The sequence below is a fragment of the Sorex fumeus genome, unplaced genomic scaffold (genome assembly GCF_029834395.1).
Source record: "Sorex fumeus unplaced genomic scaffold, SorFum_2.1 ptg000006l, whole genome shotgun sequence".
NCBI lineage: Eukaryota > Metazoa > Chordata > Mammalia > Eulipotyphla > Soricidae > Sorex > Sorex fumeus.
The window spans coordinates 25724489-25740642 of record NW_026606063.1 but is presented as its reverse complement, the minus strand read 5'-3'; the positions used below and the strand labels follow the sequence as shown (position 1 = coordinate 25740642).

General features: G+C 49.0%; 1 protein-coding gene across 2 annotated transcripts in view; it reads left to right on the top strand.

Annotated features, from left to right (window-relative positions):
- GREB1 (growth regulating estrogen receptor binding 1) overlaps nucleotides 1-11363 on the top strand; it is a 154805-nt gene extending 143442 nt beyond the window's left edge. For both annotated transcript variants that reach the window (XM_056128477.1, XM_056128469.1), the window contains exons 27-33: nucleotides 578-782; nucleotides 2294-2468; nucleotides 5363-5581; nucleotides 6824-6959; nucleotides 7416-7616; nucleotides 8422-8560; nucleotides 9582-11363. In XM_056128477.1, coding sequence (XP_055984452.1) covers nucleotides 578-782; nucleotides 2294-2468; nucleotides 5363-5581; nucleotides 6824-6959; nucleotides 7416-7616; nucleotides 8422-8560; nucleotides 9582-9745 — 1239 coding nt within the window. In that variant the 3' untranslated portion in view covers nucleotides 9746-11363. The remainder of the gene's footprint in view (nucleotides 1-577; nucleotides 783-2293; nucleotides 2469-5362; nucleotides 5582-6823; nucleotides 6960-7415; nucleotides 7617-8421; nucleotides 8561-9581) is intronic.
- Nucleotides 11364-16154: the final 4791 nt, after the last annotated feature.

Here is a 16154-nt window from a genome sequence, read left to right as displayed (position 1 = left end):
AGTGAAAAGAGGGGTGAAGAACCGCACAGGTCTTCCTTTGAGGGGTCTGCTGCCCTGGAGAAGGGAGCTTGGTGTTATCGCAACTCCTCTGCATGACGACGTGAAGCTGAGGCACGAACCATTACTCCACTCACTGATGTCCCATACCAGAACTGGCTCTGAGCACTGACTGCACCCAGCTTTGTCCCCTGGGAACTCAGAAGGAGCTGACATCTAGTTCTGTCAGAACTTTGGGTTGAGAAAAGAGTAGAAGACACAGTTCTGTGTCTGAGTCCTAGCTTGCATGTTAGCAGCGAGGCCTGGGCTTGAGGCATGCAGAGGATCAACCAACTCTGCTCTGTGTGCTTGTGCCTCCTCCCTCTGACTGACCTAGGCCTGTACCCTGGGACAATTGACACAGAGTGGGAGGTATCTGGGAGCTGGGCTCAGAACTTCTGCTGCCTTTCTTTGGCCAGGGTAAAGAGTCCCTCCACTTTGGGCGGAGGACACTGCCAAGGCAACTTTCAAAGGGCAGGACAACAGGGGACCCTGGGGACTGTGTTTGCAAACATTCCTCTCGTTCTGCCTCCGCTTTCAGAGTCACGAGTACATAAAAAGCCCGACTTTCACACCCACCACGGGCCGTCATGAACACGGGCTTTTCAATCTGTACCACGCCATGGATGGGGCCAGCCACCTGCATGTACTGGTTGTCAAGGAGTACGAGATGGCCATCTACAAGAAGTACTGGCCCAACCATATCATGCTGGTGCTCCCCAGCATCTTCAACAGCGCTGGTGTTGGTAGGCACCCCACCCCCCACCACCAGCCCACCCTCCCTAGCCACACCCCAGGATGGGAGATTTGAGAGAATATCTGAGTTCATTGAGCTGAACATCTCACCCCGAGCATTTTGACTTTTCAAGCTATTATAATTTGTTAAATCTTTATATTTAATGAATTGATTTTTTTCCCTGTGTGAGTGTGTGTGTGTGTGTGTGTGTGTGTGTGTGTGTGTGTGTGTGTGTTTGTCATTCAAGTATTCCTTGAGGGATCCCAGGGACCACTCCTGCTGACTTTGGGACATTTGGTCCACATCAGGGTCTGGTACTGCTCAGGTGTGTGGTTCCAAGGATCACCAGGGCCACCCTGGCAGTGCTCAGAAGCCTCCAGGGCCACATCCAATGAGGTTCGGGGGCATGAGATGCCAGGAATTAAACCCATCTCGGGTGTGTGTAAGGCATCTGCCCTAAGCCCTGTACTGTTTCCCCAGCTTAATGTTTAGTGGTTTAATTCGCCAGGAATTAAACTCAGGTCGGGGGCAGGACCGATAGTACGGTGAGTAGGGTGTTTGCCTTGCACATGGGCAGCCAACCCAAGTTCATTCCCTAACATTCCATATGGTTCCCTGAACACCGCCAGAAGTGATTCCTGAGCGCAGAGCTGGACTAATCCCTGAGCATCACCGGTTGTGACCCAAAAAGCCAAAATAAATAAATAAACCCAGGTCAGGTATGTGTAAGGCATATGCCCTAAGCCCCATACTGTTTCCCCAGTCTAATGTTTAGTGGTTTAATTCATCGGGAACTAAACCCAGGTTGTATGTGTGTAAGGCATATGCCCTAAGACCCGTACTATTTCCTGTTCAGGAACAGTTTTTCCCCAATGTGCTCAGACACGTTGCGCACCAGGTCTGGACAGATATGGGGCAAAGGCATGTGGAGAAACACCCTCCAGGAGTAGCTGATGGCTGTTCGCTTTATTGCCAAATACACACATATTTTATAGGGGGGTCTTGGCTTAAGAGGATGGTCCATTCACATAAAGTTTAGCATTACTGACTTATCACCTTTCCCATTTTGCTTTGCCCTGGCCCAATCCCATCTAGGGCTAGATGCTGCAGTTAGGTGACAATTCTTGGGGGGGGTGTTAGGTGAAACTCACATGCCTTGGTGGTTATAAAACGCACCCAGACACTCCCTACTGGGTCACTACACAGGGACAGATCTTATCTACTATGCAGGGACAGATCTTATCAGCTCTGTCAGCCTGTTGCCATGCTCCACAATTTCCCTAGCCTAATGTTTAGGGTTTAATTCACATCCTCGGTGGTTAGAAGGTGGTTAGAAAGAAAAGAGAGGAAAGACTCATGTGTGTACATGTTCGAGATCTTCCCCGCAGTCTTCTGGCCTGGGTCAAGCTGGAGAGCAGAGAGCAGGAGTGTGGAACAGCATGACCGGAAGTGGCTGAGGGGTTCTGGCCGGGTGCCTGTGGTCTGAGACAGAGCTGAGGCAGCTGGTCTGGCCCTTTGCAGGAGCCGCCCACTTCCTGATCAAGGAGCTGTCCTACCACAACCTGGAGCTGGAGCGGAACCGGCAGGAGGAGCTGGGCATCAAGCCGCAGGACATCTGGCCTTTCATTGTGATTTCCGACGACTCCTGCGTGATGTGGAATGTGGTGGATGTGAACTGTGGTGGGGAGAGAGGCAGGTGAGATGCAGCCGCCCGCACCCTGGCAGACAGTAGAGGGTGTCCTTCTCGATGGCTTCCTGTCTGTCCTTCGAGGACCAGAAAGGCACCTCGCCCTGGGACCGCAGAGCCTCGGATAGAGAAGCCTTAGGAGCTTGCTTTAAACTTTTCCATATTTTTTGGTGGCGGTGGTGATGGTGGGGATCCAAAGCAGCGTTCGGAAGTTCTGAGATGCCTCCCAGAGCAGTACTCAGCAATTCCAGTGCTAAGGGTTACCAGGGCCATCCAGCCATGCTTGAGGGGCCATCTGGTACCAGGAGTCAATTTCAGATTCTTTTTTTTTTTTAATTTTTATTAGTGAAACACCATGAGGTACAGTTGTAGACTTACAAATTTTTGTGCTTGGGTTTCAGTTATACAATGATTGAGTACCCATCCCTCCACCAGTGCCCATTCTCCACCACCACTAATCCCAGTATCCCTCCTACCCCCCATCCCCCCCATCCCACCCGGCCTCTGTGGCAGGGCATTCCCTTTTCTCTCTCTCCTTTTGGGTGCTGTGGTTTGCAAAAGAGGAATTGAGTGGGATCAGATTCTTTTTTAAATTTAAATTTTATTTGAAGGGGCTGGAGCTATGGCACAGTGGGTAGGGCATTTGCCTTGCCCTATCCAGGTTCGATTCTCCAGCATACCATATAGTCCCCTGAGCACCACCAGAAGTAATTCCTGAGTGCAGAGTCAGGAGTAACCCCTGTGCATCTCTGGGTGTGCCCTCTCCCCCCCAAAAAAGCAAAAAAAAAAATTTATTTGAAGTGTGGGGTTTGGGGGACTCTATCCACTCATGATCGCCTACTCTTGGCTCTTTACGGAGTTGGGGTGGGGCACTGTCTGCGGATCCAGGCAGTGCTTGGAGGGTCATGTCATGTCAGTGATTGATCCTGGATTGGCCACGTGCAAAGTGCCTTAGCCTCTGTATCTGCTCTCTGGCCTCCAGATTCAGGTTTTTGCCCATCAAAGCATGTACCCTGAGTTCTCAGCTTCCCTTGAGTTTTCAGTATTTCGACAACATTTACTAATGTATTTATAATACGTAGAGAAAAATGTAGCATATATTTTCAGTATAAAATCTGCTTGAAACAAAAGCATAATTCACATAGGGAAGGATATATAGTCAAAACACACCCATTTGGGGCCGGAGTGATAGTACAGCACGTAGGGCATTTGCTTTGCATGAGGCCAACCCAGGTTCGATCCCCAGCACCCCATATGGTCCCCCCAGCACCACCAGAAGTAATTTCTGAGTTCAGAACCAGGAGTAACCCCTGAGCATCAGTGGGTGTGACCAAAAAAAGCCAAAAAAACCCCCACTCATTTTACCGGCAGTCTCTGAAGACATAGCTTCAGAGCCAGCGCTGAGCCTCCCTCTGAGACCTTTCGACCCCTCTGCCCTCCCTCCAGCCTCACACCTCACCAGGTTCTCTCTGTGACATCATGAGAAGCTCTTTTAGGCTCTGATTTCTCCGTCTTTCAAGGAGGTTTTAATCTGTGTGCTAGAGGTGTTTGTAAGGATTAGTCTATGAATGATGCAAATTAACTGCACTTGCATTGCAACTATTCTTTGGAAAGTTCAGATGTATTAATGTCTGGGGTGTGTGTGTGTGTGTGTGTGTGTGTGTGTGTATGCATGTGTGTGTCTCTGTGTGTGTTTTGGGTGGGCCATGAAGATTCCTAATGGAGAAAAGACAGTTGGCTCTGAACATCACTGTTGTTTATTTCCTTTGGTTTTGCATTTTGAGTATTTTACCATGGTGGCTGCCCGATGACTTCAGGTTCTTGGGAGTTTGGTTTTTTTTTTTTTTTTTGAAAGACATTAGTTGAGTTTATCTCTTCCATGTGAACGTTGTCCTCAAGTTAAAATCACCCACCCTTTGTTCTGGTGATGGTGCCACACATCATAACCTTACAAGATTATGATCTGCTTTGCTTTTCATATTCTGGCAATCACTCTTCCAAGGGCCAGAGCTTGATTGGGGGTTATAGTGAGGAAAGTGTGAGTTCCGTTCCTCTCTTTCTGAATTTCATGCTACAGTTATGTTCATTTATTTCTTTTTTGAAGAAGGAGTAAGCAGACAATTGAGCAGCCAGTCAGTAAATTTCATCTAAGAGCAGCTTTTCTGGACCATGGAGCAGGAAGATTTAGATAACTCACTTTAAGCCCCTCACTGGCAGACAGGAAAACTCTGGTCCAGAAAAGTAGGGCAATTTGTCTAAGTCTTCTTGGACCAAATTCTTGGCACCTCTAAGTAGAGCCCCGGAACTCTCAAGCCGATGCAACCACAGCACCTGCCTGCCAGCTCCCCTCCCCCACCCCCCTGCCATTCACCTTTTGCTTAGCTTTTTCTTTATTTGAATGTGATTTTGTGGCCATCAAGTGTCCTTCTGCACCTTCTTGGATCCCAGAGCCCATGGGGAGAAGAGGTGGACACTTGCCCACCGCTCCTACCTTCTCTGCTCGCCCACTGGAATTTCCCAGAGAAGGGCTGGTCTTTACAGTTCCACTAGGTGGTTCAGCATGATGATGGTGGAAAGGCTGTAGGCTTTGGAAACACCCTGGTTCAAATCCAGCTCTGTTGAGTGGGCGTCGGGCGAGTTCTCGTCTCCTTTTCCTCATTTGTAAACTGGACAAAGGCGATGCTGAGGCCTGAGAATTCAGCAGTAATGGGTGAGACATGCTTACGCAGCATCTAGTGTGCCTGGCCCTGGGCTCTGGCGGGCCCGGATTCCCTCTCCACAGGCCCCATCTGGCTGGAGAGGTTCCTTAGAAAGCCCGTAAGTTCTCTGGCTGCCTTCAACCTTGATTGGGGCCTTGTGTGGCTTGGGTGTTGACTTTAGGATTTTGCTGTTCCTCCCGGCAGGGAGTTCTCCTGGTCAGAGAGGAACGTGTCCTTGAAGCACATCATGCAGCACATCGAGGCCGCCCCCAACATCACCCACTACGCGCTGATCGGCCTGCGGAAGTGGTCCAGCAAGACGGGGAGCCACGCGGTGCGCGAGCCCTTCTCCCGCTGCCACGTCCACGACTTTGTTATCCTGAACGTGGACCTGACCCAGAACGTGCAGTACAACCAGAATCGGTGAGCCCTGGTCCCACCCGGGCCCCATGTAACCACAGCCTCTGCCTCGTCCTGGTGTTCACCTTTTGCCTTGCTTTTGTTTTTTCTTTGTTTTGGAGTACGGTTTTGTGGGAGGGAAGATTCGTATCAAATCTTTCAACTCCCCACGTCTTTTCACACATACTTGACTTACTGACTTCCAGGCTGCGTTCTGCGTTGTTCTTCTTGCATTTTTGGCCTCTGTGGGCACACTGCTTCATAGAAGCTTTAGTGCTAACTGGAAGGAAGAGCCCACAAGTTGCTCTCCCCACCCCGTCGTGGAAGTGCTCTCATGGAAGTGCTCTCATCTGGGCAAGCCAGGGCCCAGGTGGGACTGGGGCGGTGGCACCTGTGGCAGAGCACATGCCTTGCTGGCGTGAAACTGTGGGGAGTGAAGGTTGAGGGGCATCCCAGGCCTGGCTAATGGCCCTGGGTGTGGTGGCAATCCCCACCCTCCATCCCTGGCATTGCTGACAGTGGTCCCCAAGCACTCCTGGATGTGATCCCCAGCAGGATGGCTGTGGCCGTGTTGTGTTGATGGGGGACGGCACACTGACCAACTAGGATTATGGGTCCTGCCCCTTATTAGCCATGCAAGTGACACACGTGACTAGCCATCCCCAAGCCTTGTTTCCTGCAGCTGTTTCTTTTATCTGGAGAGATTTGTTGTTGGTATATTAATATTTTTCAAGGGGATTGCTGTTCAGGCCATTAAGTGGCAGAACTCAGAGGCTATTCCTGGCTCTGTGCTCAGGAATGATTTGTGGCGGACTAGATGCAGTGGCAAGGATCCAGCGGGGGTTAGTTGCCTGCAAGGCAATGGGCTTCACTGCTGTGCTGTCTGTCCTGCCTGCTGGTTCCCAGTTCCTTATTTTTATGGCACTGGGGCTGGCCCCCCCGTGCTCACACAGGGGAGGTGAGTGTACCCCTACTAAGCTGCATCCCCGGCCTTTTTTTTTTTAACAACTAGATGAAGCAGTGTTTGCATTGTTCCTCCTATCGTGGCTGTTGGACAGTGTCTGATTGTCCTTACCTAGTGTCGGCCTCTCCTGCAGATGCCCACAGCCTGTCTTGTTTCCCCCGTGTGTCACCCTCTGGTCTCATACGAGGGACAGCTGTAAAGCAGGAAGGGACCCAAGGCCTACTCCAGGGCAGGGTGGGGAGAGGGGCGGCTGATGGGGGGGAAGCTGATTCGGTGTTACCTGCCCCCTCTGGTCGGAGCAGGTTCCTGTGTGATGACGTGGATTTCAACCTGCGGGTGCACAGTGCCGGCCTGCTCCTCTGCCGTTTCAACCGCTTCAGCGTGATGAAGAAGCAGATTGCCGTGGGTGGCCACCGGTCCTTCCACATCACCTCCAAGGTGAGGGCACCGTGGGCTGAGAGCACAGGCTTTTCTCTGTGGGTTTTGGGCACCAGGAATGCTCAGGGATCTTTCCTGCTTGGTCCTTGGAGTTCGTCCTGGCAGTTTTCAGGGAACTGTGCAGCGCTGTGGGTGGAACCCAGGTCCGCTGCCTGCAGAACCTGAGCTCCGGGCCTTGAGCCATTTCTCTACCCCTTCGGCGCACGGGGAAGGAAAGAAGCCAGCAGGTTTCTTTATGATCTTGGTGTCTCTGAGTCTAACCAGCCCCCCAGGCAATTATGCACTTAATCTGCCTGCCCCTTCCTGCAGTGGGGATCTCCATGGCTAACCGAGGCTTGCTCCTACATTACTCCGTAACCAGCTCCCCTCCCGTGGGACTCCCACACCGCCTGGAAGGGCTACCTCTGTCCACAGGCGGGTGGTGGGCAGTGACCAGTGCCTTGTCTCCTCGCGCAGGTGTCCGACAGCCCCGCGGCCACCGTGCCGGCCCAGTACATCTGCGCGCCCGACAGCAAACACACCTTCCTGGCGGCCCCCGCACAGCTCCTGCTCGAGAAGTTTCTGCAACACCACAGCCACCGCTTCTTCCCGCTCTCCCTCAAGAACCACGGGCACCCTGTGCTCTCCGTGGACTGCTACCTAAACCTGGGCTCCCAGGTAACTCTCAGAGGGGGCCCCGCTGACCCCGCAAGCCAAGGCATTCCTGAAAGTGGGCTAAACTCCAGGACTGGGAGTTATAGCTACTCATCTTCTTCAGCGCAGGTGTTCACCCCATCCTCCTGAGGCTAAGAAAGGATATATTTTTTTTTGTTTGATTTTTGCCCTTTTGGGCGACACCTAGCGATGCTCAGGGGTTACTCCTGGCTCTGCGCTTAGTAATTACTCTTGGCAATGCTTGGGATGCTGGGGATGGAATCCGAATCCGCCGCGTGCAAGACAAACGCCTTACCCACTGTACTATCGTTCCAGCCCCTAGGAGACATTTTTTTTTGCTTTTTCGGTCTCACCCAGAGATGCACAGGGGTCACTCCTGGCTCTGCACTCAGGATTATCCCTGGTGATGCTCGGGGGACCATATGGGATGCTGGGAATCGAACCTGGGTCAGCTGCTTGCAAGGCAAACGCCCTACCCCCTGTGCTATCGCTCCAGCCCCAGAAATAATTTCTAATGGTTTGCCCCAATCTGTTAAGTAAGTAAACCCAAGTCTGTTGCCAGAGCAGTCTACGGCCATACCACCCTGAACGTGCCCGATCTCGTTTGTTGCCAGAGCAGAGGGTTAATATGGTTAGATACATTGGGACTGATTTTGAAGGTTGTTAGTTGGAACGGGCATGCTGTTCTCTCTAGCCCCAAAACCCTGAGCTTGACCCGCCGGTGAATATTTGCTAATGCCCCCCGCTGCCATGCTGTTGAGTACGTCATGGAAAAACAATGTTTTCTCTTGGGTTCCTTCTTTTTCAGATTTCTGTGTGTTATGTGAGCTCCAGGCCCCACTCTTTAAACATCAGCTGCTCTGACTTCATGTTCAGTGGCCTCCTGCTGTTCCTCTGTGACTCTTTTGTGGGAGCTAGTTTTTTGAAAAAGTTTCACTTTCTGAAAGGTAACTTCCCTTACTCTTACCTGGACCTTGACTTGAATTCTGGGTGTCACCTGAGGAGGTGACTTCTGGTCCCTGTTTGCTGACGGGTAAGCTGAGGCTCTGAGAGGGGCCACGACTGCCTTGGCTGTCCAAGGGGTCCCCAGGAGCAGTGGGTGGGGATCTGGGAATAACTCTCTTTCCTCTAAGCTATTTGGATCAAGACAAGACCCATCCTTTCTTTTAGGTGATATTTTCTCTGTTTGTGTTCCTTTTCTGTCCAAAATTTTTATACCAGCACCCACCCCTTTCTCTTCACAATCATTCCCTCTGACAGATGAGGTCTCCCTTCTCATCTTGGGGTCCTGCATGCTCCTGAAAATGTTGTTGGACTTTTCCTTCTGCTGCCGCTATTACCTACTAGTGCAATTCAGAGTGATGGTCATTCAGTCCCTTTGACTCACGTTAGTCCCAATCCAATCCAGATTCCTGACCTGTCTTCGCTTTCCTTAATTACTCTGTCCCTGACCTTCCTTGGCAGGTATTTAGTGACCCCCCAACACTGTACAGGACTTTGTGAACCCGGAGCTTCCAGAGCTGTCTCTGTCTTCAAGAAACATTTCCTCTACTAGGAGGATAAGAATTATAGGTAGGAAGGTTGGCTAGAGAGCGGGGTGAGGAGATAGGTAGGAAGGTTGGTGAAGCAGGTAGATAAGTTAGCCAGGTCGATAACAGGTAAGCAGGTTGGTAGGAGTCTAGAATGATGATGCATGGGTGCTAGCCTTATAGTTGACACCCATCTGTCTCCTTCCCTTTCTCCTTTGTTCACGTATCTGTCAGCATTTCTTCTGCTTCCAAACGTTCACCTGCCGGCTGGCAGGGCAACAGACACACTGGTTGTGTCTTGCTCAGGTCAGGAGGCATGCCCACAGAACCCCCGCCCTCCTCCTCCGGCAGCCTCTCCTTCCGCGCTGCTCGGAGACGCCAGCTTGGGGTCTGGATGAACTCCCCGTTCTCTGACGTGCCTCTGCCACTGCCTGTGCAGGTGCCACCTTGTGCGTCATCTGCCAGGACCGGAACTCGCTCCGCCAGACCGTGGTCCGCCTGGAGCTAGAAGACGAGTGGCAGTTCCGACTGCGGGACGAGTTCCAGACGGCCAACGCCAAGGAGGATCGGCCGCTCTTTTTCCTGACTGGACGTCACATTTGAGGGGGCGGCCAGCGCTTTTCTGGAAGAGTGAAGCCTTCCACGCCCCGTGCGGTGGAGGCGAATGGAAGAAGTAGAATCGCAGAACCACGGGGGAGTCTGAACTGAAAGCAGCCCGGGACGTTTGTGCAGCCTTCTCTGGTGCCGGGCACTGGTGGTGGAAGTGGCCCAGGAGCTTGGAGGAGGTGGTGGAGAGGAGTCTGGGTCTGGCAGGAACGCACACCCCTGCAGCCCGAGTTTCCAGCGATATGTCAAAGTCCTTTACGTGGGGGGAAGTTCCACCTGTTCTGTCTGCTGTCATGGCATCCAGATGCTTCCGCGCACAAACTTGACTTTTCTAAAAGCGTACTCTTAGTTTATTCACTAGAGGTGTCAGTATTGAAAAGGCCATGGTTTGGGCTACAACAGAATACAAAGTAATCTTCCACAAGACTTCACTGTAAAGGTTGAAAAAAAAACGAAACCCCCCAACAAACCTAAGTCAGTCATGTTGTAAGAATTATGCCATTGCCTCCAAGTTTGCTCTTTCTGAAACTAGCCCAAAGGCATCAACTTGAATGATAAAGCAAAACAAATTGTTTTGCCTCAGAGCAAATGCAATTCTATTAAAATAGCTTAGGGTGAATACCCTGCTTCTTAGAATGGACAAAAGAGAAAAGAAACTTTCTTTAAAAGGGGTTTTCCCCGGAAGGAAACTGCAGTTTGAGAGCCAGTTGCAAAGCCAGTAAAGGCTCACCTCAAGAAACAGAATCTGCCTTACAAAGGAAAGAAGACTTGAAGGAAACAAGGGAAGCAGCACCACCCAAGTGATTTGGGAATGAGTTGATAAAGAACTAGATTTCTGAGGATAATTCATTAACACTCAGTTTTCAGTTCTTTCAACGGGCTGTCTTCTCTGAGGCATGCTTGGTCACTATCAGAGAGAAGACGGCAGGGCTGGTCCCAGACTCTCACAGGGTCGCCTTCTCTTCAGCGGTTCAGAGCGCCACCTACAGACCAGGAGTGGGAACAGGTGCTGTCTCTGCTGTAGGCTCCTGTATGATCCTGCAACAGCCTGTTTGTGTGGGAATGATTCTCCCCCTTTGAAAGATGAGACAGTTGCAATGCCAAGATCACTCTGGTCACATGCTAGAAAGAAGCAGAAATCCATGTCAGTCTCTTGACTCTCGAGTCCTGAGTCCACTTCACTCCGTACAGCTTTTGGAGTGACCCCTAGCCAAAGGTAATGTTTAAAGATACAAAAATAAGTCGTCAGAATGATTTCTTATGCATTCATCTTAGACATCTCGAAGCACTCTAATGGATAGCAATTCAAGAAGAAATTCTTTGAAAAGATGATGCCAAAGAGTTCATGTCAATCTTTTTTTCCCTAAGGAAAAAAAAAAAAAAAAGCTCGTGTGTTTGAAAGATTTAGATCCAGGTTTATAAAATAATCACTTTGTATATGTCATTATTCCTGTTTTGGAATAAATTTTTTTAGTTATATTTGTCTTTTGTAAATCGTTCCTTCTGTGGTGTTGCTCTTCCCTTTTCTTAGTTAATTTAAACTTGAAAACATCAAACTAATATTCTTGTGTGTCCCAGACTTATAAATAAAAGTTACTATGAGCTGTTCCTTCAATGGGTAAGAATGGCATCATTTTGAGAATGAGTAATGTGGCCAAGGATCTTTTGGAATTATGAAAAGACTGTTTTGAAAAGCAAATAATAATGAAGCCTTAAAAAGTTGAGTGGGAGGGGCTGGAGCTATAGCACAGTGGGTAGGGCGTTTGCCTTGCATGTGGCCGACCTGGGCTTGATACCCAGCATCCCATATGGTTCCCTGAGCACCGCCAGGAGTAATTCCTGAGTGCAGAGCCAGGAGTAACCTTTGTGCATCGCTGGGTGTGATCTCCCCCCTAAAAAAAGTAGAGTGGGAGTGTGTGTGGAGGCAAACCAATGGGAGGAAGTACAGCAGAGTTGGAAGTAGGCACAGGACAGAGGCAACCAGAGTTCAGACATTTGGAAAGCTTGCCTCGCCGGAAGGATGACTTGGGGGCTGCTTTGACCTTCAGGATGGCAGAGAAATCAGAAGGGGCCTGAGACATTTTCACGATGATTTTCAGGGAAATTAGTGTGGGTGGTAGGAGTTTTTCATCTGTTTGCCTTGCGTGCAGCCAGCACGGCTAAACCGGGTTCGATTCCTTTGCCCCTCTGGGAGAGCCTGGCAAGCTACCGAGAGTGTCTTGCCCGCACGGCAAAACCTGGCAAGCTACCCCTGATGTATTTGATATGCCAAACACAGTAACAACAAGTCTCAAAATGGAGACGTTACTGGGCCCACTTGAGCAAATCGATGAACAATGGGAGGACAGAAGCTCTTCCTACTACCATCTTAAAACTCCATGACCCAGGAGAGCAGCTGGCTAGCCTAAAGCAGAGTGTGAAACCCCAAACAGGAGGATCATGTGGGAGTTGAGGGATCAAGCCATAGGGAAGACAAGCCGTGGACATGCCTCTCATGGGGGGTACTGGGCTTCTCCCCTCAGCCATGTGGGCACTGTACAGGAGACGGAAGAGGCAACCACAGGCACACAGCTGTGATAGAAGTGGAGATACCAGTGGAAGAGGGTGGTGACAGGCTTTTCCAGAGGTCAGTAAAGCAAGTCGAATTCTTCAAAAATGAGTGTGAGTAGCATCCAAGAGAAGTGAAATAATGATGTATACAGAAATGAAAAAAGAACAACCACAGGTCTTGGGGATTAACATCAAACAAAACACAGTAGGCTGAGTAGACCGGAGCTGGAGGACGGTGCCTGGGAAGGTCCCTGAAGTCACCATCACCTTAGGTTTATTACATGATGGTCCCCTGGGCAACCACTACCAGGCAGGCCCCCAATTTCTTGTGTCCAGGATCTCATCCCCTTCCCATCAGATTATATCTCCTCCCTCCCTTCCCCTGGGTTCCATTATGCAAGGTCACCCTTCAGAGTGGCCACCCTACATGGAATACATCGTACGTAGGATTGTTTCCCCTGTCTCTGAATGTAGGGATTTTGTGAGGCACCACCTCTACTGCCTTCTCAATTGTGAATAAACCTGAGAGGTTAGGCACTTTTGAAATGTTAGTATGGAAGAAACTCCTATCTTGGGTGGCTCCAACATGGGAGCTGGGGGTGGGGGGTGGGGGGTGGAAGTGGTCAGTTATGGAGGAATACAAAGAGAAGGGGGTGAAACTGAGCTGAGATCCTTGTTATAGGCAGGAGTGATTGACGTGTTAATGGAAAAGGGGCATCTGAAAACACATGGTAACAAACATTTAATAGAACCATTAGAGGGGCTAGAGGCTGGAGCAATGGCACAGCAGGTAAGGCGTTTACCTTGCACGCGGCCGACATGACCGACCTGGGTTCGATTCCTCTGCCCTTCTTGGAGAGCCCGGCAAGCTACCAAGAGTATCTTGCTCACATAGCAAAACCTGGCAACTTACCTGTGACATATTCAATATGCCAAAAACAGTAACAACAATTCTCACAATTTATTGTGAGACGTTACTGGTGCCCGCTCAAGCAAATTGATGAACTACGGGAGGACAGTGCTACAGAGAGATAGTAAAGGGCTTAAGGCTCCTGACATGTATATGGTCAGTCTTGCCCAACCAACATCATCTGTTCCTGGCACTGACAGATGTCCCCTGAGCACCACTAGGGGCATTTCTGAGCACAGAGCCAGGAATAGCTCCTGAGCACTGCTGAGTCTTTCCCCCCACCCTTTGTCCCAAATAACCACTAGAAGAAACAATATCCCACATCTAAACACAAAGCAAAAAGCAGTGTAAGCAAAGGCATCAGCTCTAAGTACGGTGGGGAGAGGACAAAAGAGATATAGCAGCTGAACATATCAATAAAGTAAACATCAGTGGATTAAGTTCACCTCATTAACAGTGAGGCTCTCCGATTGTGTTGAGAAAGACAAGTTAGGATTTAATAATTAAAGACCTTAAGTGGGCAGAAGAAGGTTTTAAGTTCAAAGTTATGCCAAAGTTCAAAGAAACTTTGACAATCACAGATTGAGTATGTCACAAAACTGCAGATACGTCAAATACCACAATAAAATACATAAAAACTTCCAGAATAATGACAATATAGAAATTGAATAGCCAATAGAGACTTGTATGTCTTAGACCAACAGAAATGACACAGTAACATGTTCAACCTAAAGAAATCAACCCTTAAAGACATGAGACTTCTTGTATAACAAAATCCCGGAAAGTATTTGTTCTGAACTCAGTGTTACACGGTATTGTGATGTGCCAGAGGTCCTAATGGTAAATTTTATATGTATTTTGCCACAGTAAGATATTCCAGAGCATGGGAAATAAGGTAACATAGGCTGTGCAAGGCCAGAAATACATCATTTCAAACCAGGTAAGAATAGTTACTGGAGTCTGGAGCGATAGCACAGCGAGTAGGGTGTTTGCCTTGCACGCAGCCAACCCAGGTTCAATTCCCAGCATCCCATATGGTACCCTGAGAACCACCAGGAGTAACTCCTGAGTGCAAAGCCAGGAGTAACCCCTGTGCATCGCCTGGCATGACCCAAAAAGAATAGTTACTGGAACTGAGGACTCAAGTGGTAAGAACCTGAGTTCAGAGCTGGCAAGATGGAATTAAGGTCAAGGTGCTGGCCTGGAATTCATCTGTGATCTTGACCGTGGTTCAAATCCCAGCAACACATATAGTCCCCTGAGCACTACATCATTAGGCATGATCTATGAGCACCTTTGGGTATGGCCCAGACAGCATAAAAATGTGTGTGTGGGGGGGGGAGGGGGAAGACTGAGTCAACTTTAGCACCACATACCTGTCCCCCAAAGCATGACTTAGTATAGCCCTGGTGGCCCTGGTGGCCTTGGATACCACTGGTTCAACCACCATGGCTGTGTGTTTCACTCTGCCAGAAGTACCTCTAAAAAAAAACTATTATGCTGACTTAAGGTAGAAGAAAAGCATATGGAGAAGGGATTCTTTCTCATACTTGGGATGTAAAGAAACATGGTAAGGTGTAAGATATCAACAAATGGCCAAAGATAACAGAAATGGAAAGCTCTGGTCTACAGAACTGAACTTACCTGGAGGATGATGGCAAAAGGGTGATTGGGAGGGGTACTTGGGACACTGGTGGAGGGAAGTGGCCACACTGGTGGTGGGTTCCAATGTTGGGACGATGTATGCATGAAACTATCTTGAATAGTATTGTAAATCATAGTATCTCAGTAAAAATGGGGATGCTTGAAAAAAATACCACCCCTAACCCACATGAATCACATTATTTTTTCCCTGATCGCATTCACCAGTTTCAAACTCTTACAACAAAGGTTTAGACAGTGCAGCAAGAACAACATTTACCAAGAGGTCTTATGCAAGGATGGAATTTGAAATCCTTTCCCTGGGGACATTTAGTTATGAAATGAGCAACCATGAGTGACAAGCATTTTTGAGCACCTACTGTATGCCAGGTATTGCACTAGGTGGTGAACTGCTCAATACTTCATTTAATCACTTCGTAGTTTCTGAGGTAGATGCCAGTGGCACCACCTTACAAAAATACATCAGGGCTGGGAGATGTTAAATGATTTGTCTACATTAACACACAACTTATTTTTATTTATTATTGAATCATCATGAGATAGTTACAAAGCTTTCATGTCCGAATTTCAGTCATACAATGCTCGAACACCCATCCCTCCACCAGTGCACATTCTTCACCACCAATGTCCCCAGGATACACCTCCTTTCCACTCCTCCCCCTGTCTCTATGGCAGACAATTTCCCCCATACTCTGTCTCTACTTTTGTGCATTATGGATTGCAATATAGATACAGAGAGGCTATCACGCTTGGTCCTTTATTTACTTTCAGCACACATCTACCAACCTGAACGATCCTCCAACCATTATTGGCTTAGTGATCCCTTCTCTATTCCAGCTGCCTTCTCCCCCAGCTCATGGGACAGATTTCCAACTATGGAACAATATTCCTGGCCCTTGTGTCTACTGCCCTTGGGTGTCAGTCTCATGTCATTTTATATTCCATAAATGAGTGCAGTCATTCTATGTCCCTCTCTTTCCGATTCATTTCACTTGGCATGTTCATGTCCATGTCCACTCCATCCACTTACAATCAAATTTCATGACGTATCTGTCCTAACAGCTGCATAGTATTCCATTGGACACACGACTGTTTTGGAGAAGAACGAATCTAGCCTGTGTCTGTCGGTAGGCTATTTCCAATTCTTCCTTTCTTGAATAATTGTTTTACTCCCATCAGGTGCCATAATGGTAGAAAGCACTGCTGTAGGAATCCTATGATTCTGTCTACAATAAAAGTCTGATCCTGGAGAGATTTTATTATCCTGGAGAGATTTTCTGTTGG